Genomic DNA, 24,264 nt, shown 5'->3' with positions numbered 1-24,264 from the left:
TGTGGGCAAACTGACCAGGGGAGGATCCTCTGACCCATAAACAGACCTCATCATGATGACAATCCATTTCCTTCCCCCAATTATGGGAGAGGGGAGAATTGGGCCAATGACAAGTAGAGAGGGGCAGGCTTAGCTAGGCCCAGGCACACACCCATTTCCAAAACACATAAAAAGAGACTGCTGGGACAGGTAGAGACATTCAATTCCATTTACTGCGGAGCATGCTGACCGACGACTTCACATCCAGAGATCCAGACTTCAAATCCATCAATCTCCAGAACCTGTAGCAGAAATTAACTCCAGAATTTGTAGCAGAGAGGCCTGAATCCACCAGCTGAATCCTCTTCAGCAAGCCTCAAAACTAACCAAACTATTCAACAGCCGGGCGAGCTGTTTGAAGTTTTGCCGAGAATTTTTGCAAGAACCTGTAGCAGTACCCAGAAAGCAGTGTTACATCCAGAATCCAGAGAGGCTAGACCAGCAGAGCAGAGCTGACCCAGATCGCTGTGAGCAGAACCGGTGCCTGATTGACCCGCCGAGCAGACAGAACCGCAGCCGGACGTGTTGGCCAGATCCGTGACGAGGCCTAGTTCAAATTTATATTGTGAGTACCTAGCAGAACTGTGCAGAACCAATCTCTTAGTTAAAATAATCTAATCCAAACTATTTTAACCTAAGTAGAACAGCCTCCTAGAAATCGTGTCATCTGTCATTTTTAAAGCTGCACAACTGTCACCTGTCAATTCTGCAGCTGCAAGCTGTCACCTGTCATTTTGTGTTTACTTTAAATCCGAAAAACGACCTTTATTTAATCGTCCGTATCTCTGGAACCGTTTGGGCTAGGAACGAGATTTAACTTTCCTCTGAACCGACTTCCTACTCCTTATACTTTTACCACAATCACGATTCACGCAATCGTGAAATTTACCGCTATTTGCGATTTTGGCTCAATTTCTCCACTTGTCAAAATAGCAGCTCCATTCTTTCTTTTGTTAAAATCCGTTTGCAACTTGGTAACAACTCATAGAGCATTGCTAAAGTGAGCCTGAACTAATACCAACACGCATCTCCCACTTACCCTGAATCTCTAGAGGGAATTAAAATCAGTTGGCACATTTTCCAATCCATTGCCATCACATTTAAAAGCATTTTGGGCCTGTGTTTCAAACTCCTACCTGTTTCCTCTAAGCTTGCTGGGGGGGAACTGAATTTCGTATTGTATTTGATTGCATTCCTGAGAACTGTGTGCTCCTCTTTCCATCTCCTTCCAGTTCTTACATTGCATAGGGGAGGGGGGTGAATTGCCAGAGAAAAAGTGATTATCTTATCTTTTGCTAAAATCATATCAAGTATTTCTGTACTGCATTTTATTCCTCATTGCTTTTCCCTTGAAATCATAAAAGTATTTTTGCTACTTTATCCATCCTATACTAACTCCTCATTGATTGTAAAGAAGTGTGCTAGTGCCAGATTACCCATTGTTGATCAACAGCATATGTCTAAGTGTACTATCAGATATGAATTTATTATAAAGTGTTATATATATATATATATATATATTGTTTAAATTCTCAAATAAACCTTTTAATTTGCAAAACAAACCTACTTCTTGGCTCAGTGGGGTCAGGGGGATTCTAAGAGGGGGTGTTATACAAGGGTGGTCATCCAGAGTACTGAACTAGACATAAAATACATTAATAAGGGTTTTCCTCAGTATCCCAGACTAGGCATTGACTTGGCTGTAGTGTTGATTGAATATCGCTTACACATGAAAAGAGGAGAGAGGCAGCAGAGGGGTCCATCAGATAATCAAGGTAGAGGGCAAGAAAGTTCTTCTGACATGTCCTCTTAGTCATTTAACAGGGGAGAGGAGCAGAGGGTTGGGACCGATATGTTAAAGTGAACAATGGCGGGATCAGGAGAGGCGTCTGTGGCTGAGAGTGAATCAGAGAGAAATTCAAGATTAAGAGAGCTCCCGCCAGTGTGGGTAGGCTGGTCATAGAGGGAGTGGTCAGATACAACGAAGTTCAAGGCGGGTGGCTGCAGCTAGCTTCGGAAGTTTAAAGCCCTTAAGCATGACAATGGGGATGTCGGTAGTAAGTTACCGAAGGAGAACATCCATTTCAGTGAGAAGGGAGTTCAGAAAACCAGCGGGTTAAAACAGATCCAGAACAGTGAGAGGGGTACGATGTAGGCTTTTAACAGTCACATATTAAAAAGAAGAATAGGTGATGTCAGAAGAATGTAGCGGGGCAGGCTTGACGGTTTTACTGATAAGTAACCACACAGCGCCACACTTCCAACTGGTCTTGTTGATTGGTAGAAGACATCAGAATCAGTGTGGAGTGAAGGGTCATGAGGGGAGAAACAGGTTTCTGCGATAGCAAGAAGTGGAAGATGATGGCCCTTCGGTGGAGCACAGGGTCCTCAGGATGTGGCCAAGAAGAAGAAAATGAAAACAAACTTCTGGTCAGTAACATAACCCTCTGGAAGCCAATCACAGTGCTCTAGATGACTTCCAGAATTCCAGGCAGGACACAGAAAGGGTCCTTGGTGTTGTAGGCCCCTCAGATGGTGCACAGGATCTTGGAGAATCAGGATTTGGCTAAGATAAAAAATAAAAACAACCATCCAGTTTGTCACGTGACCCTCTTGAAGCCTGCCATAGTGCTTTACATGGCTTCCATTGTATTTATTACATTTACAGTCTTCGTTATTAAGGTCAAATATTAAATGCAAACAGTTTTTTGGAGACAAAAATACTAGAATAAGTTAATTTGTGTAATACGTAACACAAGTGTACTGGGAGACTCCATGTTGCATTTGTTTAGTTCGGATGGTAAGACATTTTTTGCCAGTCAATATGAATCATATTAAGGTACATGGTGGTCCATACTTCCCAGTGGTTGGCTCACTTACCACTGAACATTAATACCATCCATTATGTATGCCTGCATTAACGGACACCCACGGGTAACAGCAACCTGCCATCTATGAAAGCAATTGAGCCAATCATGGATGGCAGGGTGACCCATGAGAAACCTGCCCAAACTGTGGTCTTCACCGATTCCGAATTCCTTATTAGTAGTAAGGAGCCAAGACGTACATGGCAACAACTACCTAGCACTAAACCAGGAGTTTAGCTGGTGGTGTTTCGATGGGGACACAGGCTGCTCTTCATAATTCTTGCAGTTTTAAGGAGCATCTGACCCCAGACGAGGAGTCCTCAGCGCTTACCACTCCCCAGGGATATGATATGATACGTTATTTATAACGCGCTTAATACCCAGAGGTTTCTAAACACAGAACCGGGGATCGAACCTGTGGTGCTCTGTGTTGTCTTGCTTCTAAGGCAAGCACGTTGGCCTTGAGCTATCCTCCCGAGGATAGGTGCAGATCCCACCTGCACACTAGAGAGCTTTCTGCCCAGTGGTTCACTGATCTGCTCGATTGAAATGTCTGGTTACGTGTGAAAACAAAGCTCTGACCTTACTAACACCCAGCCAGATAGAGTTACAATACTTCGAGTTACCCCACTCTGTACGAGTGTTGATACTCAGGGGTTATTACAGTAGCAGCTTAACAAAATGATTGGTAAATCTAATGCTACATAGCCCCTTAAATCTGAGCCGAAAGGTTTTCATGAATGCAGGACCATTTCATCATTTACGAAAATTAGGTACTTGACTTAAAATAGTGAAACACGCCTGTACCTGTACGATAATTGCTCTTTCAAAAGTAATTTCTCAAAATAGTTACACTTTTAAATCTAAACTCTGTGACAATACACTCTCCACAGAATGGACTCTGACAGTGATTTGAAGTGGACTCGTACTGATGTCAATGAATACGTACTGCAATGGCCCATTCTAACACTAGCCCATACATTATACAGTTTCGAACTCTAAATTGAATACTTATATTTCAAAATGGGACTCTTTCCAAAGCAGCGAGGTCTTTTAAACCTTGTCAATAGTATCCAGAGCCTTCATACTGTTTTCAAATCCCTACACTGGTGATGACATGTCTTGCTTTCATTATATTTTCCATCTATTTGGTTTTGCACTATTGACAGAAACGTGATCGTGATTTTATTAATTATAAGTGGTTGTATTGGCTTTCACTAGAAGAGGATTCTCACAGGGTTATGTTGTTTCGTAGTGTTGTATTGTGGCGAAATTAGAGGAAATATCTTCTAATTCCTAATGTAATAGTCCACATTTTACCAATGTATTTTATACAGCAGCTTCTCAAAGTAAAAATATAGTGTCTGTACTAAATGTAGTTTAAAGTTATTGATAAAAGTGTCCTAATTAGTGCAAACATCATGAATTCCCAGGCGTTTTTTTGGAGCATTTTGGTTCAATTGCTTGACCTATTATGGGGGCGGGGCATATTGTACAATTAGGGCAGCATTATGAAAGATTTCATGTGCACAATCTCAGTTTGTGTGTGCACAAAAGCAGCTTGTGCATGAGCAAACAGCATTCACACCAACTCAAATACATTTGCACTGTATTTGTGTTGGTGCTAAATCTAATTGCACATACTCAACTGTAATTGCTTGCATGCAAAATGCAATTGCCCACACACTGTTTTTTTGTATTGCGGCCTATATTATTTATTCTCTGTTAGATTCTTGCACACATGTATCACAACAGAAATGTACACCTATCCACGTCAGGACTAAGACAGGTGGGTGAGTGGTGTCTGGGAGTAGTAAATTAAAGACACAGCCATGGCAGCATACATGTCTGCAGAGTACGGACGTCCACATCTGCAATTCTGCAATCACTACTGCACTGTGAATTCTTGCTGCTTGAACCATCTGTTCATATCTGGATTTCATTGATTTGTGCAGTGAATTTCGATGGCATACAGGCATAGTAACCTATTTCACATTAGATGGACTTCTAAATGAAAACATTAGATTTTGATAATGCACCTCGGGACTCTGCAGGTCACTGATTTCTTATTAAGGCCTGATTAATAACAATATTTTAAATCCCTGCTTGAATTGACTTAAAAGGATTGCTGTCACATGTAATGGAACTGCAAACATGTTGCTGTGTCACAGAAACAAAAAAATACCTGAACACTAAACTCAACACCAAATGAAAACCTAACATCCTCCCCCACCAGAAATGTATGTCTATTAATACACATTAAACTTATGATAGATACATGTTTTTTAAAGGAAAATATCGTCATTGGAGTAGGAATTGTCTATCTCCATGATCTGGGTCACATGATTTAATGCATCAAAGAGTTTGTTTTTTTAAGTCAAAACGGGAAACGCATACAAGATAATGGCAGCAACTTGAGATAGCATAGATTGCAATCATGTTATTTGTCTCTGGATTAGGAGTTGCAAGGGTAAGAGACAAATAGCACTGACATTTTGTTTGTTATCCTGCTTGTATTAATAACAAACACGCATACCAGGGTTTAAGAAGTAGTTGGTCGGTCATGTACGGCCAATGTTGTACTGTTCATATTAATTACTTTTATAAAACCATTTTATACAGTTCACACATTGGAAGGATTCATTTGTTGTAATTACGAGCCCTGAAGAAACACCGTAAAAGGTTAAACACGTGTCTGAGGTTACCAAACCTAGTTATCATACTTGCACAAACAAAATATGAACAAATAACCTATAAATGCGATGCAAGACTAGTTCACATATTGGAAAATGTCCTCTGTTATAAGTACCGGCCTTCAAAAAGCACTGTGGAAATGTGAAACTTGTCAGAGAATGCCACATTCCATGAACCTTCCAAACAAAATATTAACATATGACTTAAATATGCTATGTGAGAACAAACATTTCAAATATTTGAAGAATTCATTTTTTAAAGATGCCAGCTTTGAAATAGCACTTTGAAAGTGTGAAACATGTATTGGCTAATTGCATAAAAGGAATTATAAAATGTTTAAAAAAGACAAACTCATGCTGTAAACAACACACATGGCAATATCAAATACTTAACTCAAAATAGTTAAATTCTGAAACGATGATTGAGACGATTGATTTAAGGAATTATGAAATGTTATAATGAGGAACAGGATGGGCTCCTAAGAGCAGTTTACTCATAAGGATCCCATTTTCTGATGCAGTATCAATTTTTGGGTGAATTTGGAGTAATGAAAGAATGGATTTTTCCCTAACACCGAAAATACATTTGTAAATTGGAAAGACTTGCCGGGATATTAAGTTCTTCCTTTATGCTCACAAGGTATTATGGAATATTAGTAAAACCTGTATGTTACTTTGTGGAAGAACAGCTAATATTTATTGAAACATTTTTTGAAAGAGATACAATGAGATATCAATATGAAAAAGATCAGAAAAAAGACGATATATAGGGTCATCATTCATTTTAAGGTCAGCTCAGCATTTACCTAGCAAATGTTTCGTTTACTAGTGACACCACACGTGAAAAGCAGGCGGTAGGTACTACCATGAACTTCACGTTGCTGTCTGGCAGCTTTTGGGAAACTGGCAACATTTCAAAGATTGTCATTGTCTCTGTCTCTTACAGAAATGTTTTCCCAGAGCTAATTTGGAGACTCTGAAATCACAGTGAATATGATTGTTGAGAGTAATTTTGTTTACTAAAGAGCATTTCTGGAATTCACCATGCACCATTTGATGTTTTTAGGAGCTCTACATTTGGTCCAAAGCAAATCATGCTAAACAATGTGCAAGAGACCTGCCTTATAGGTAGATATTTCAAAGCATAATGCCTTGTGGGTCTTATTCTTGATACCATGTGATGCATCAGCAGTACCATGAACAAGTGTTCAGTCCTGGTATGATACTAAGTACAATATCTTGCATGGATGAAGGAATTTAATAGTGTATCAGTTCATGACAGATATGCAAGAAACAGAGAATTGAACTGGAAATTATTGACCATCCTCTGTAGAACAAAAATATAAAAGCATTTAAAGGTTTTAGAGTATCCAAGTAGACTACCACAGTGCATGCATACTTATGTTGTAGTTAAAATAATTGCAAGTATTTGGAGCAAAGTGGTACACCGATTCATGGGTATCCTAGTGTACTCTTTGTCAAAATAAGTGACATAATACCATATGATAGCACAATACAAGTGTCTACAGCACAATGAGTACCGTTCCCTTCCGCCAATAAGCTTTTTTGCAAATCCCTTGGAAGCATAGCTGATGTGACGACCACTTTTATCATACATGGCACTCATGAAGTCACATTTTATCCTCTGTGCATATTGTATTGTACTTGTCATTTGTATAGCACCAATATTACCATTATTATAGTTTCATTCAACTTACATCATCATTAAAAATAGAATGTGTTTAGCCTTCAGTGGAACCTTCAAGAACTTGCTAAACTAAGATGTTGTCAATGAATTTGCAATGTGATCCATTTGTAAATGAATTCATTAAATATAAATATTTATAGTAAGTCTTTAGTTTATGTTGGATTTGGGAAATTTAACACACATTCCTGTCAGCTTTGAAATGTTCACTAACCAACCATAATGTGTGTGAGTTTTTGAACTTGATTTCAGAATAGTTTTACCGACACAGTTTATTTTACACTTTGTATCATAAGAACGGTCAAAAATAGAGATTTAAGTCTTCATCTTCTATTACGCCTTTAGGACATAGAAGAACAACATTAACTATTTTTCTTCTATCCTCTGCAGTCAATAGAGATTCTGGATGTGATGAGATAGGGGGAAGAACAGAGATGATGTTCATAAATTGACCCATTCGTAGTGGAAGATGAGAAGCACTGACGTGACTGGGGAAGGGATACGGTCAATTGGGACGAAGGTTGTCAGATTTATTATAGGATAATGAGACTAGGACACCCTCTGGGTAAGTGTGAAGTACTTTCTACTCAAACTTCCAGTGACAAGAGAGTTTGCTTGACTTTGCACAGTTTGAGACCACTGGTATCCCAAATGTTAACCGACTTTGGTGTTGTAGACCGGGGCAGACACCTTATCTACAATGCAAAGTGCCACTGAGAGTGTACATGCAGCTAAGAATTGTCCTTCAAACAATGACTTCAAAGGCATGCCTCAGCGCTGGGAGATGTAACAATATATTTTTAACACAAACCAGCAAAAATATGTGAGGCCATTGGCACCAACAACATTACAACTAGCTATGCTCTCTTTGCCTTTTTTCAAGCTCTAGAATATTAACTGTCTTGTATACCTACAGGCAATCAAGGTGGTGAAGACAGCCAAGATAATGAAAGACTGAAACCTGTCGGTATGGTTTTGCCCACCGGCATGCACCCCAACATTTTTTCTAACCACCTCCCACCCCCATATTATGGAACCCCTGATTGCCACCCGTTGCAATGGTACAGTCCCTGATACGATGAAGCATGTAATTATCACAGGAAGCCTAGGGTCCCTTGCCGACTACTTCCCATATCAACCTTGCCATGCCCCATTAAAATATTAATAAATAAAATGAAAAAACACTTAATGAACATGTACAACAACATGTTCCACTGAAGACCGTCAACATGATTTCAGACCAACCGGAGGAAGAGAGACAAGATTCATCAACATGAAAGAACATGAGGCAACAAAGGAGCTCCAATATTCCTGGAACTTTATATGATCAATTAATTGGTATATGCTATAAATGCGATTATGCCATTGCAGAGGAGTAGGGAATATCAGGAACCACCGAGTAATAATCTAATAATGTCTTTGTATCTATAGAGACCAAATCACAATTGGCTCATACAAAACCTCACAGCAAGCTCTAAACTATAGTGTAATGCAGCGATGGAAAGATGTATTTGCACTTGTCAACATCTCTCTGTTGCATGACTCTCCAACTCATTTTAAGCGCTGTAAACATTTCTGTCCTCAGGCAAAGGTAAGCACTAGGAGGAGAACATTAAATGCTGAACTTGGGAGTGAGCCCTACTGGGGCAGGAAATAGGAATTGCATTGGCCATTCATTGCAACTTCACCTGAAAGGCTGCTTTCAGAAACAAAAAGGTGTTGTGGACTATGGACAGAGCCATTGTTTCACGATACGTTACGCATTGCTGTAACCCTCTCCCCCCCACCCCACGTTTTTGCATAGCTTCTTTGTTTTGGCACAAACGTCCGACATTTGGAACTTGGTTAAAATATACTGTATGAAATTGTCAAAATAAAACCCCTTTTTTCAGAGAGAAAAAAAAATCATACTCAGCTGAGCAGAGCTCACTTTTAATGTTCTCGGAGGCATGGGGCGGGGGGGTGGCGAGGGGAGCCAGTGGATAGATTTTAAGGAATTCCTGTTGAAAGTATAGGGATTTTTAGTGCAGATGACCCCGGAGCACCCGTGTACCTGGTACTGGGCAATACAAGTAGACATGTTAATGAGTTACCAAGAAAGGGTGCAAACCCATATTCACATTTCGTAAAGTAATACAGCACACCTTCTAGTTGTACATAGTGGTCATTAACCAGAGTCCAGTTTTGCAAAGGATTAGTAGTCCCACAGCATATTACCCCCCCCCCGCCCCAAACCCCCAGCCCCGATAATGTATTACCAAGGTAAGTAATAACATCCCAATTTTTCTATCAATACCACACACACCCACACATAGGGTAAGGGGGAGAGGATGGGGTGAGTAAAAAGGAGCAGACGATCGCCACAATGTGTAGTTGCTAACACTCTCGATGAAACTACACACATTCATACATTGCACCTCCTTTAGGAGATATGTTTAAAATAGAGTTTGTGTGAAATAGGATCCAATGTGATCACCTGGGACCTGGAGTGCAGCTGAACAAAGGACTGTGCTCAAGAAAGCAGAACAAGTACATGTTGCCTCACTCTATGATCTGTGATCAACAGAGGTGTGAGAAAGCAGAACACGTGCCTGCTGCCTCTCTCTATGATCTGTGATCAACAGTGGTGTGAGAAAGCAGAACAACTGCCTGCTGCCTCTCTCTATGATCTGTGATCAACAGAGGTGTGAGAAAGCAGAACATGTGCCTGCTGCCTCTCTCTATGATCTGTGATCAACAGAGGTGTGAGAAAGCAGAACACGTGCCTGCTGCCTCTCTCTATGATCTGTGATCATCAGAGGTGTGAGAAAGCAGAACAAGTGCCTGATGCCTCTCTCTATGATCTGTGATCGACAGAGGTGTCAGAAGCAGAACAAGTGCCTGCAGAGGTGTGAGAAAGCAGAACAAGTGTCTGCTGCCTCTCTCTATGATCTGTGATCAACAGAGGTGTGAGAAAGCAGAACAAGTGCCTGCTGCCTCTCTCTATGATCTGTGAGCGACAGAGGTGTGAGAAGCAGAACAAGGGCCTGCAGAGGTGTGAGAAAGCAGAACAAGTGCCTGCTGCCTCTCTCTATAATCTGTGATCAACAGAGGTGTGAGAAAGCAGAACAAGTGCCTGCTGCCTCTCTCTATGATCTGTGATCAACAGAGGTGTGCGTGTGTACTTTTTACAGTGCTCTCAGTTTAGCATGTTCTTACAATCACTACATTCTAGCACATTGTTTTCTCGTTTTCAAGAGAGGTGATGGCAGCTTTGTCTCCATACATGATATCTATGAAAATGATACACGCACCAGCATTGCACATTGTTACACGGCTCGTATTTGCTGAGTGCACGACTAAAAATAGTAAATCTAGGCTGAGCATCCGTTAGCAACCAAAGTAGGTCATTTGAAGATTACTTAAAGCAGTGCCATGATCTCATAATTCTACTTTATAAAGAATGTTTATGGCAAGTGCCCATCTCCTGCACACATCCTTCATTATGGACGATCTGCCAGCCGACAAATCATTACCTCAATTTGTTGTACAATTTAATTCTTCATCCATTCAAAATGTGTCTTGTGTTTATATTGTTTGTTCGACAATGACATCTTTTGTTACCAATTTAAATTCTGCAGATCTAGAGAACATTCATAATTTTGATGACTGGATGTTATGTTGCTCCAATTGATGCCCTTTGGGGGGGAAAACGTGGCACGGCACCTGGAGACAGTTATAGTTCTGCACACTTTATTAATCAGAGCTGCCTAATTGGAAGAGAGCTCGCCCAGTCAAAAGGAATTGCAGGTTGTGGTTCTGAGTTTTTCCCAACAAGTCATGCAGTGCACCCAACTAAAAAGGAGAGCGCAACGAGTCGGTAACCAGCACCTTTTTGCGTACTTTAATAGAAACAGCAGCTATATTTTACTGTGACCGCAGATCTATTATTGTAATGACATACATGTGCATGCTGATCTCTGTCTTAATCACATCCTTTCATGCCTTGGACACAAAATGATCTTTTGCACTCTCAAACCACCACCCAAGCATCTAGCCCGCACGTCATTAACACTCCAATAGAATTTATTTCACCGACCCATGGCTGACAATTGGTGTAGCTATGACTGACATAAGAGACACACACATTCACCTGTTGCTGCACTATTTTAATGGTAAGTGCTATTATATACATTCCAACACTGCATTCGGTTAAGCCTTGCCTGAGTGAGTGTCTGTATAGTGCACACCTTAAGGATTGCCTCCAAGGGGATAACAATTTTGTCAGCTGAGGAAACTAAGGCACTGTGATGTATAGTGGTTTGGCCAGGGTCACAAACTTTGTCCAAATGGATAAGAGGGGATTTTAGGCCAGGTTTCCTGGTTCTACAGTTTGTAATTCTGGCAGCAGTCTATATCTACTCCAATCACAAAAACTAAATCTGAGATGTCTCGTCTGGTTCCCTTTCATGGACACCCTTGTAGAGGAATGGATCAAAAACTTCCTGCCCTGCCAGTGCAGCAAGAGAGAGGAGGCGGCGATACCGCTACAATCCACACAGATCCCAGACAGACCATGGCACCGCGTAGCCGTTTATTTCTATGGCCCGATGGACACAGGAGACTACATGGTAGTATTTATCGATGAATATTCAAGATTTCCTATCATCAAGAAGATAGTCACAACGGCATATCAACAGGTCGCTGCTACTTTCAACGAGGTGTTCATTGAATGGGGCGTACCCCGCACGATTAAATCCGACAACTGACCTCCATTCATCGGCCACAATTTTGCTGCATTTACAAAACACATGGGATTTCGCCACAAAAAGATCACCCCCAGATTGCCACATGCCAACGGGATGGCAGAGCGATTCATGGCATCTATCAAAAAGACCATTCAGAGGGCTCATGTCGAAGCCATGAACCCACAACAAGCGCTGGGCAGAATGCTCAGAGACTACAGTAATACCCCTCATGAAGCAACTGGCAAAACACCAGCCGAAATAATGATGCGCTACCAAGTACAGACCAGGCTGGTGAGAAACTCAACAAGCCCTGAAGAATGAGACAGAGACATAACCACGAGAGACGCAGAGAGAAAAGAGCGCACCAGGCAAAACACTGACTGTCGACAGAGAGCAGTGCCCAAAGAATTTGCAGTCAGCAAGAAGGTCCTAGTACGACAACCAATGGCCTGGAAAACGGACACTAGCTACTCACCGAGACCCTTCACAGTAGTAGCGCTAAAAGGGAGCATGGTGACAGCACAGAATGCACAACAACAGGTCACAAGGATGCCTCACAGTTCAAACACTTTTTTCGAACGAGAGGAAGAGGTCACACTGATAGCAGACCCAGAACCAGAATGGCCCGCACCACATGATGATCCATGGTTGCCCCAGCTTAGAGCAAGAGAAAGCGGAAACGAATGGGAGGAAGGGCAAACCGTTGAGGACACTGAAGAAGGAAGACGCAGCCCCCAGCACATCATTGAGTGGTAAACCCGACTGGCAGAAGAATGTTACACCAGCACCTTTGAACATAAGTCCAGGGGTGATGTTGGAGGCCACTGTGCCTTAAAGATGAGCGAGACGAGCAGAGTGGGAAGTGGGAGGAGGAGAAAGGGGCGTAGTCAAAGGGAAACCACAGTTAGCAGTGGTATGTTGTTTAAGGACGTAATAAAGGAAAGGATCTCCCTGAAGCTGGTGTCGCGTCCTTCATTTGTACACGGCTACAACAGTCTATAAATAGATAGTAAAGTAAATGTGATAAAAGATAATTAATTGACTCCAATTAAAACTGATTGAAGCACCTGAGCTCAAGTCCCCCTACCTCCAAGAGCAAAGTACCCCATCTAGCCATGCCATGAATAATTCAATGAAATGGGACAGATTAAAAAGCAATGATGGAAAGGTGAGTTGTGCTTTGATGTTATGTCAGGTTTGGTATTATTGCAACAACAACAAAAAAATCACTGGACTCCTGATTCTCAAAATGAACTCATTACTGTGCCATCTCATACACATAAATAATGAAGGACATTGCTGGCATTCCACTGGTTAATTCTTTCATGGCCATGACATGATTCAGCGAAAACATACACTACACATTCAGTGACATACTTTAGAAGGAGGCTTACGACAAACACAATGGTACACTTCATCCAAGACTTAAGGGTGGCAGAATTGTAGAAATAGACGCAAATGCTATGTGTGTGCAAAGGACTGAACCTAATTTAGGGAAAACCATATGAATTAGGTGTTAACTGGGTGGAGTTTACTCCTGACATTACAAATTTCCACGGAGATTAACCCTCACCAATCAAGCAAAGTAAAATGGTGAAGCTAGCAAGTCGGCAAAGGCGTGCACAGCAGGCCTCGTACCCATGGTGCAGTGGTCTACAACCTTTTGCTCTCCAGATGTTTTGGACTACGATTCCCATCTGCCCTAGCCAGTACTGTCAATGGTGAAGCATCATGGGAGTTGTATTTCAAAGAATCTAGATAACCACATGTTGCATACCGTCTGAATCTGCAGCATGCATCAAACACACTTTAATCGAGGGCCAGGTGATGCCACCGCATTCACACAAGTGCGGCAAGCGGGTTGTGCATGCTAATGAGGCGGCTCCACACTCGAAAAACATGCTCAAAAGCAGAAAGTAACTTCAGCATAGTGCTGTGCTAACAAGTATGATCACAAATGTACTCAACTGCAGCATTAACACAGTGTTTGCATCCCTCACATTTCCCTCTTACAGGCGCATTGCAGCACAATTCACTTAAAATACCTGTGTGATATGATAGATTTTTTATAACGTGCTTAATACCCAGAGATTTCTAAGCGCGGACCTAGGGATCGAACTTGTGGTGCTCCGTGTCGTCTTGCTTCCAAGGCGAGCACGTTGCCCCTGAGCTATCCTACCAACACACAAGCATAATGTGCGCGAAGCATAATGCAAACAGAGGACGCACTCATCACCAGCATTCGCATCATAATACAGATGCTTTATTCTCATGCAGTCACGCTGCTATGTCACAGAGCAAGAAACACAGTGCAGACGTGAACACGCAGGTTGATAGTCCAGCCTCGGTGTGGAGTTATTTGGCTACTACATGTATCTTTTTAGTAGTGATAGAAGTGTACCATAAAAGTAGTGGAACTGTGACTATGGCAGGGGGCAGTAGGAAGGAAAGTAGCAACCCATTTTTCAAGGTTGCAGTCATGCTTGTAGACAGCCAATTGAGTTGAAATAGATTTCAGTTTAGCTGTAACTGATATCTGTTGTAAAGTGGAGAAGTGTGTTTTAAATGCATAAATAACAGTTCCGGAATGTTGAAAATGGTTTTAAAAAGTAGTGGGGCTGTTAACAGTAAAAAATAAAAGTAGTGGAACACTGCTCCCGACTGTTCCTGTTCAGTTCGACCACTGCTTTTTAGAATGGAGTACATGAATGGCTGCTGTTATCCCCTCTCTAATTGCAGCCTCGTTGCTCCAGTACACGAGGCTATGGCTGCCACTATAGGATCGTCCAAGTGACAGCGATGAGCGTAACAGCAGTGACACACTACCGGTGCGTACCCCACTAAGACATGAGCCTTCTGAAACATAGGGCCCTACCCCACATACAACTTGACTTTGCACAGTACTACATTACCAAGCATGCATACATAAATGACACTGCATGACAGACCAGACTCCAATCTTGCTTCACTCTTTATATCTATGTTCTGAAGCAATTCTCATCATTAGAAATCATGACACAGTAGCAGCACAAAGGACCCGTTTACAGAAACTTTGCACTGGTGCAAGTGCACCGTTGCACGGTATGAGAACTAGGGTAAAGTTTGCCCTATTTCTAAAAACAGTGAGACATGTTAGAAAACCATTGCACCATGACAAGTGCAGTTTGGCCCTGGTGCAAAAAAGATACATTTTTTATGCATTTCTGCACCAGGGCAAAGTTTGTCCTAGTGTGAATACCATTCCATAGTAGCACTAGGACAATTGTTGCACTGGTACTCATACCATGAGAAAGTGCATTTGGCATGGTGCAATGGTTTTCTAATATGTCCCACTGTTTTTAGAAATAGGGCAAACTTTGCCCTAGTGCTAACACAGTACAACTTTGCACTTGCACCGGTGCACAGTTTCTGAAATCTGGCCCCAGGTCCTTAGTCTGAGGACAACCATCTTTATATGGAATATATTGGAAACGACCTACTACAATGCTTGCAGTGCAATGGGACCCAGAAAAAAAAATGGTTCAAGTAAAATCATATTTTTGTCAAAATTCTGGCTCTTGATTTAGAATCATATACGTCCCTACACATGTTTTATTTTTGAAAACGAATAAAACCTGCTTGTATTATAAATTCGAATAATGCTGACTCATTGTTTGACCCAACATTTTTATTTAGATACCCAATGTCTTCCCATGTCTAAGTAGTATGCATTCTAAATAAAATGTAACGCTTCCATTCCAATATGGCTGCCTGGTAGCGAATACCTTGTGATGTCTCGAAGGCCCTCCATTGTCTGAGCAACCCATTGTTAGCAACAAAAAGAGGACTAGTGTAGTGGTCTCCAATACATCAAGTGTATAACTTTATCAACTCACTCTGAATATTTTATAGAGTTACCAGACGGTCGGTGACAATATTAAATACTATGTTGCTTACACTGTTTCGGTTCCCAAATACATGTATACCACTTTTATTCTATGCCCGTATGAGCGTAATGCCATCCGGGCATGTTAATGGGAGGAGAGAGATGTGCAGTCAATCCAGTTATTTTACTCTGCAGTGTTGGTGGTTAGAGTTTCTCAGTCAAGCAAAGCAGAGGGTGCACTGGAGCTGTTGGATGTTATAGAGGCTATATGGGGCATGATGCATGTAATCCACAGAGCGGAATCACATAGCTATCAACTCAACTGTTTTACAGTCAGTTCTCTCACTCACCATTCCCATTGCGGATCCATGGGAGTAAATGGAGAGCTCACCCACAAAAGTAAACGCTTCTTTTTCACCCGCATTTCTAACTGAAAAGGTTGACACGTATGGAGCCATGCAGAATTTCACTGAATGGTGAACATACTCATTTTGCTCCATTGGATCTTACAAAATGGCTGATGATGCAACAGAGGATTGAGCATGATGCACTGGTTATGTTTGACCGAGCAGCTAACATCAGAGCCCCTCTTGTGGGCATCTTCATTCCCCGTGCATGGCAGCGAGCAAAGCTCGCTCCAGCCAGACCCAAACATGGTGTGTTACACTTTTTTTCTGCTGCCTCTTAAATTTTGTAAGGATTCTTTCAGAAGAATGCCCGGCAGCTTTTGTCAAGCTTAGCATGTTTTCTATGCACATGGGTGTGCAATTAAAGGCGTCAATGTTTTAATGTTGCACATAACTTAAATAGGCTTCTGCTGAAAATGCCCTTATTCAGGCATCTCTGAGGTCATATGTTGGGGCTCAGAGAAGGCAGACATCCTCGAGCTACAATGTCAATGCATTACTCTAGAACTGTAAGCTGTCCTGGCTTGCCTGTTGTGTTGGCATAAGTGGAGTTAAAAAAAAAAACGCCAATACCATGATGTAGTGCGAAAGGCGGACCTGCCTCATGGACGGATGCATGCTGCTTATAAGGTAGGTTTATTGCGAGCATGTCAAGCGATACAAAAACATGGATTAAAGCTGAATAAGAAAGTATGGATTTTATGAAGACTCCACTGAAAAAAATCTACCTGGTGAAGATGGCCTACATCCTAGACCCCCACATGGAAAGAGAAGAGGGATGGGGACTCCAGTGCGCGGAAGGTAGGAGACTGAAACACGTGAAACATTGTCAAATGAGCAGCTACATCCAAACAAGAGCAAACAATTTTTTTCCAAAGCCTGAAGATCTCACACATGAGCAAGAGCTTCAGGCTTTAGAAAAATAACCTTGGGCTCTAGCAGGCGGGGCAGCCAGGAGAAAAGAGGGAGCCAAGGCAAGGCCCCGTCTCTAAATGATATTTCTGAGCCTGCTGGGGCTCCGCCCAAGCTCGCCCTGGCCCACTTAAAGCCCTGGGATGGGTTCATGACACACCTTTAAATGTTGAAAGAAAATAAAAGCCACTTCCAATTGTTTATTTTGTAAACATTAGCACCCAATGACAAGGTTTCTGCAACTTTCATTCAGCAGGAGGACACGTCTGGTACAACGTCCTTTCATCGCCTGCCTGTTCATCCCCAGGCTTTTCGAAGTGCACATTCCATCGTATGAGCTCCTAGTATTTTTTAGGGGCGGTGGGAAAGGGCAGATAAGGGTTTGGGCGGGTGGACAATGGCAAAAAATAAGTGTCGGAGGGCGGGTTGGGGGGATACCACCAAAAAATAAAAAAACATGAGCACATTCTTTGGAATGTGCACGTTAAAAAGCCAGCGGATGAAAAGGCAGGCCATGAAATGACATGGAACCACACGTCTCTCGTACTACACAATACACACTTACGGATTCAGTGCCGCTGTTTGCAGTAGAAACATTTCAATGATAGATGTAATCAAGGATACAATGTGAAACATCACACTACAGAAACTTATGCAACTCACCCTCACAGGATAGCACAAAGAACTCCTGGTTGCGACTGAATAATGCATTGACATAACTGCAGTTGTCAACCAAATCGCAAGAAATGCATTGTCTGTTGAAGGTTCCATTTGTGTTGGCACTGTAAAGGAGAGAGGGAGATTTCAATGGATTAACATGGTGGTGCGATAGAAATGCAGTTTCAACCTTTCACCATTTTTCCTGTTGACAATTGCACTAGTTAGGGAACAAGTCCGTCATTTTCTATTCATCGGCCCTTCTCAGCCAATCGCCCACCACAAGAACGCAGCAGCATCATTATGATAGTCTTGAGTAGAGCAGAGCTGGGTGAAATAAAGGGCCGAGGAGTGAAATTGACAAAGTGTGTTATCAATTTCGCTTCTGCCTTTTTCACTGTACCAACAGGATTGCAGGAGCCAAAACCAATGCCCAGAAGCATACAGGCATGTTTCAGGCACCGGGATATATATTTCAGTATGACGTCCTTTCATGCCGGGAATATTTTTTCGCAGGGTTTTTTACTGTGATTTTTTTGCTGAAAAATATCATCCATTTTTTTTGGGGAGGGGTTAGAAAAATATATAAATTGGCTGTGGGTGTATGAGAATATAAAAAAAATTGAAGGAGGGTTTTAGGGGGTAACCCCCCCAAAAAACAAAATAATACAGCTGAAAAAAATCCCCGAAAAAACATCCCGCGATGAAATGACATGGAACCTATGTTTCATGATTTTCTTGGGTTTAGAATCCTGTTTTTACCAAGTACTATACAGTTGAAGGCTGATATCATGTTTTCCTCCACTCAAGGCATAACAATGACTTGCTTATGTAGAAGCTCTTGATATCCCTTTTGTCTCAATTAAAGAGCTGTTAAAAAGGACCAAGAGATACAATGCTTCAACAGGCCTTCCACAACAGTCACCCACATTGGTCTGCATGTTGCTTCTGTTCAGGTGTTTTGTTTTGCATAGTGACAAGTGCTGAAATCTCAGCCAAGATCTCCTTTGTCAATACCATTGTAACCTTCTTTCCTATGTGCTGGCCTGTGGCTTGGCTGAACCCTGCATCCTGAAATCCTTCCTGGGCCTTCGCCATCAACGTGGATGCCAGCGTTTCTCTTTACAAGGTAAGCCCAGTTGGACTCTAATTAAAACAATGCCTTTTTCAACAGGCTAAAATGGCCGCCAGTGTCCTGCATACCATCTACTGGCTGCCTGAATCATCTTAAGGCCAATAGAGGAAGCCGGCCCCCTCATCAAGGCCCACTCTTTAGGCCGAAATCCTCCTGTCTGGCCTGTCCGGCCATGGACACCGGGCCCAGAGTCTCTCCCCTGCCATCTGATCTCCGCTCATCTATTGTTGCCTGCATGTCACCGCCGTTAGCCAGAAAATAAGCACTGCTTCATTATTTTCCCCTTCCCTGCGTGCAATCCCTGACCTACCCAGAGGCTGTTGCCTCTGTGCGCACCCCTCCGTCTGTGTGCCTGTTATCCTGAAATCTGCATGCACCCTCTCCCCCTGGTCGTATTGGTGGATTCTTGTGTCTTGCAACCTGCAAAGAGCCACATCCTCCCTGCGTTCCTTGGCATCGGGCGAGCCTGCATGCTTCCCCTTCCTCACTGATGCTGCAACACTAATGGTGCCTTCCTCAGCCTACTCCCTCGCCGACAGAGTTTCAGCACATCTGCAGCCTCCCCTATCCCTACACAATCTGTGTGTTGTTCACACCGTTTCTGCTTCCTATCAGCACTTCACCATTAATGCTTTTCTCTAACAAGTGAAGCTGGTACCTGACTTTAAATTCTTCTTACCCTGTGCTTTCTTTGATGGTCTTCCTTCACTGATTTTCATACTGGCCTGCTCTGAAGCAATTCACAGCTGTCACATCCCGTTTTTATTGGAAATTGCCATGGCGTTTATATGAGGGCTCTTCAACACACAGAGCCCGCTAATACTACAATTCCCATCCTCCTGCTATGTTAGTCACGTGACACGCACGTACCATGTTGCCGTGCCTTCTGAAGACCGTATTTAATACTGTCTGTTCGAGTGCCAAGTGCTCCTAAACTGTGTTAGTTCCGAGCGCTGTTTCCTGACTCCTGTTTGATCTTGAATCCTGTGCTTAATTCAAGCCTCCGCCTCTGCCTTTTCCTTCCCTGTTTCCGACGCCCGTCCCTCCTCGACTGCTTTCCCCGGAATCCTCGAACTCGGCTTGCAACTCGACCTCCACTTGTTAAAGTCCTCTGGCTGTGACGCTTTCTCACTCGAATACTATAGTAAAGGAACTAGCGTGGGGTAACGCTTGTTTCCTCTGCCTTTATTTTTCTTTGCTTAAACATTTTTTTGGTACTGTTTATTCTGGACGCTTTGCTGAATCTGCAATTGGATTGCTTTGGACATATCTGGACGCTTTGCTGAATCTGCAATTGGATTGCTTTGGACATATTTGGACGCTTTGCTGAAACCGAATTGGATTGCTTTGGGATATTCTTTGGGACGCTTTGCTGAGTCTATTTTTGAGCACTGTGGACATCTTCTTGGGACGCTTTGCAGCACTGATGTCCTGATACACTGGTGCACTCCTCCTTCACCGTTGATATAAGCTTTCCCCTCTGTGTCCAATACTAGTAGGTTACTGGTACATTTTCCTACGGAACAGGTAAGAGTGGGTACTTGGGGGTCTTGTTTGCTGTTCATTTGGCAATACCTGGCTGCATTCTGAACATCTGCTCTGCTCTTCCCTCCTTTAGCTCTGCTGAGTCTGCTCCTGCCTTTTCACTCAAGCCCTCAGCCTGACAGGTGGAATAGATTCATGTAGGCTGAGCTCTTGGGGGGAAAGTCTTTGGCCTATCACGTTAGAGACTTTTCGTGTTCGAAGAGAGAAGGATACTTTTCCATAACTGGGAGAGTGTTATCTGCGACACCTGGGATACCATACCTAGGCTGTGACAGATTTAGGAGCCCTTTTAAACCGTCTCTCGGTTATGGAGGCTGCATCGGACCCATTGGCAGCCCTCATGCAGGCTTTTTCTGCTCTTCGTACCGATATGGCATCAGCACATGTGACTTTACATCAACACATGGATGTTTTACAGAGCTTTGTGCAGCCTCTACCCCATGACGAGGAATTTGGTGACGCCGCGGCTGCGGCGCCTCTTCCTGTACCACTTGTACCGCCTCCGGCTCCAGCTCCAGTTGTCCTCCCTGGGCCATTCCCTTTGGCCCGACCAGAACGCTTTTTGGGTGATCCCAAGGCGTATCGAACCTTTGTGAACCAATGTTGCCTTCATTTTCTTTGTCGTCCCTTGGCATTTCCAGATGCTACTACAAAGGCGGCATTTGTTCTTTCCCATCTGGGTGGCACTGCTGCAGCATGGGCTAATCCATTGCTGGAAGTAGATGACCCGGCTCTGTATGATTTTGATATGTTAATCCAAGCCATGAACAGTGTTTTTGATATGAGATATAAAGCACAGTCCTCGGATCTGGAGTTCTTGGCTATTAGCCAAGGCAAGTCGGATCTCTTGACATATCTTGCCCGTTTCAATCAATTAGCGGCTGAAACCACATGGCCAGAACAGAAGAAATCGGCTGTGTTTTATAAAGGCTTGTCGGACGACCTGGAAGATGCCCTATCAGTGGTACCTGCTCTTCCATCTGGTTTTCCCGAATTGCTGGACTTAGTCTTACAAGTCGACGCTCGACTCTGGCAAAGACGTGGCGAACGTCGCTATCCCGATATTCGCACCACCTCCCGACCAGATGGAACTACACCTGTTTCTCAGGGAGAAGCTGAACCTATGCAAATCGGGGCAATTAGGGGTCCATTGTCCAAGGCTGAACGAGAAAGGCGGGTGGTGAACAATCTATGTTTCTATTGTGGCCAGTCAGGTCATTACATCCGTCTGTGTCCCAAAAGGCCCGCCAAGACATCGGGAAACGCCAGGACTCGTCCTTAAACCGGGCCTTCCGGACGAGTCAAATGATCCCAGGCCCGGGTGAGTGTTTTCCGTCTTCGCATGTTTACCTTACTATGTGCTTTACGGCTCCCGGCGTCATTACCTTTTCCAACCCGGTAATGATAGACTCAGGGGCTAGCGGGAATTATATGGACCTTAAGTTGGCCGAACGTTACGGACTACCTATATTTCCTAAAGCAAGACCTGAGGAAATACATGCGGTAGATGGTTCACGTTTAGTATCTGGACAGGTGACGGAACAAACCGGTCCACTACAAATGTCCACTTTACAAGGACATTGGGAATCCATCACTTTCGGCCTTATCACGGCCCCTCAATTTGGCATCATTCTGGGGCTTTCTTGGTTGCAAAGACACAATCCTGTAGTTGACTGGGTTGAACAAACCGTACGGTTCTCTTCCTCTTTTTGTATACAGAGGTGCTTTGAGTCCTGTAATGTAGCGGTATAGTCCCCTTGTCTGGCGATGGTAACTTGCCTCCCTTCTATCAACGCCACGTCATCTAACCCTGTTTCGGTACTCCCCTTGGAGTACCAGGAATTTTCTGATGTGTTGACAAAGGACTTTCAGAAAAACTGCCCCCACACAGATGCTATGACTGCCCCATCGACCTGATACCTGGAGCAGCAATCCCACATGGTCGAATTTACTCCCTTACACAGAAGGAGGAAGAACAACTACGGAGCTATATTGACAACGCCTTACGCTTCGGACACATACGTCCGTCCCGCTCACCAGCGGCCTCCCCAATATTTTTTGTGCCAAAGAAAGAAGGGGAACTGCGCCCCTGTGTGGACTACCGCGCCCTTAATAAAGTCACGGTGAAGAACCAGTATCCGTTGCCGCTTATTACTGAGCTCCTTGATAAAATGACCTCCTCCACTACCTTCACCAAGTTGGACTTGCGGGGAGCATACAATTTGGTGAGGATGCGAAAGGGAGATGAATGGAAGACTGCCTTTAAGACAAAATATGGGCTCTATGAATATTGTGTAATGCCCTTTGGGCTTTGCAATGCCCCAGCGACGTTTCAGCATTTTGTAAATGACATCTTCAGGGACATGCTGGATTGCTATGTTGTTATCTATTTGGATGACATTCTGATATATTCGGAAACTCTGCCCCAACATATACAGCATGTGCGCTCTGTTCTACTTCGTCTAAGGGAATACCCTCTCTTTGCAAAACTGGAGAAGTGTGTGTTCCATGCATCATCTGTAGAGTTCTTGGGGTTTCAGATTTCCCAAAAAGGAGTGCTCATGTGTACCTCCAAGGTTCGGGCAGTTTTGGATTGGCCCGTTCCGAGCTCAGTAAAAGCTCTTCAATCCTTCTTGGGTTTTGCCAACTTTTATAGGCGTTTTATCGCCTCGTTTTCTGAAATAGTAGCCCCATTAACTCGGTTGACCAGTCCTAATGTCCCTTTTTTGTGGGATGAGGAAGCGCAGACAGCATTCCGGAACCTGAAGGACGCATTTACCACCGCTCCTGTATTACAGCACCCCAATCCAGCTCTCCCATTCATCATGGAAGCAGATGCCTCTGCTATTGCGATAGGGGCCATCCTTTCGCAGGTTTGCCTCGCTACTCAACGCCTACATCCGGTGGCTTTCCATTCCCGAAAACTTACCCCATCTGAACGTAATTATACGATTATGGAAAGAGAACTCCTTGCAATCAAGGTGGCGTTCAAGGAGTGGAGGCATCATCTCTTAGGTGCAAGACACCCGATAACTGTGTATACAGATCATCGAAACCTTCAGGCCTTGTCGCTCGTGAAATGTACCAACGCCAGACAGATACGTTGGCATTTGTTTTTTACCATGTTTGATTTCACGGTGACGTATCGCCCTGGTCCATTGCATGGAAAGGCAGATGCCTTGTCCCGCATTGGTACTGACACGGAATCTGTAAAACAATCAACCCCGGTATTACCCTCAGGTGCTGTTATATGTGTTTGTTCGGTCTCCCCGTCAATTATAGTCAGATTACGGAGATGGGACAGGGATCATGTTTCTGTCCTGAAGGAGATGGATGCTGAACTTATCTCCGGACTTCCCTACGTTAAAGGTCTACTGTACCTACCTGACAACCAAACCAGACGGAAGGCTCTTGAATGGTCCCATGACCTCCCTTTAGCAGCCCATCCTGGCCGGGCAAAAACCTATGATCTTTTGCACCGTTGGTGCTGGTGGCCTGGCATGAAGAAAGATACCGAACAATACGTCCTTAAGTGTGCCGTATGTACACAATGCAAGAGACAGCCTGGTAAACCCGTTGGTCTTCTAATGTGTATGCCTTTACCACCGCACCCGTGGCATACGGTGACCCAGGATTTTGTGGTAGAACTCCCCTGTATCAGGGGTATGTCCACAATTCTTGTGGTAGTGGATGTCTTTACTAAAACGGCTCG

At 43.3% G+C, this 24,264-nt stretch overlaps 1 protein-coding gene across 3 annotated transcripts in view; it reads right to left on the bottom strand.

Moving 5' to 3' along the window:
• Positions 1-24,264, bottom strand: part of DPP6 (dipeptidyl peptidase like 6) — a 2,034,493-nt gene that overhangs the window by 300,841 nt on the left and 1,709,388 nt on the right. For all 3 annotated transcript variants that reach the window (XM_069647934.1, XM_069647936.1, XM_069647935.1), the window contains exon 16: positions 17,879-17,997. In XM_069647934.1, the coding sequence (XP_069504035.1) occupies positions 17,879-17,997 (119 nt within the window). The remainder of the gene's footprint in view (positions 1-17,878; positions 17,998-24,264) is intronic.

Source organism: Ambystoma mexicanum, chromosome 2q (genome assembly GCF_040938575.1).
Source record: "Ambystoma mexicanum isolate Mex_15411 chromosome 2q, UKY_AmexF1_1, whole genome shotgun sequence".
Classification (NCBI taxonomy): Eukaryota; Metazoa; Chordata; class Amphibia; order Caudata; family Ambystomatidae; genus Ambystoma; species Ambystoma mexicanum.
The sequence above is the reverse complement of the archived record's forward strand: the minus strand, read 5'-3'. Positions and strand labels throughout refer to the sequence as shown.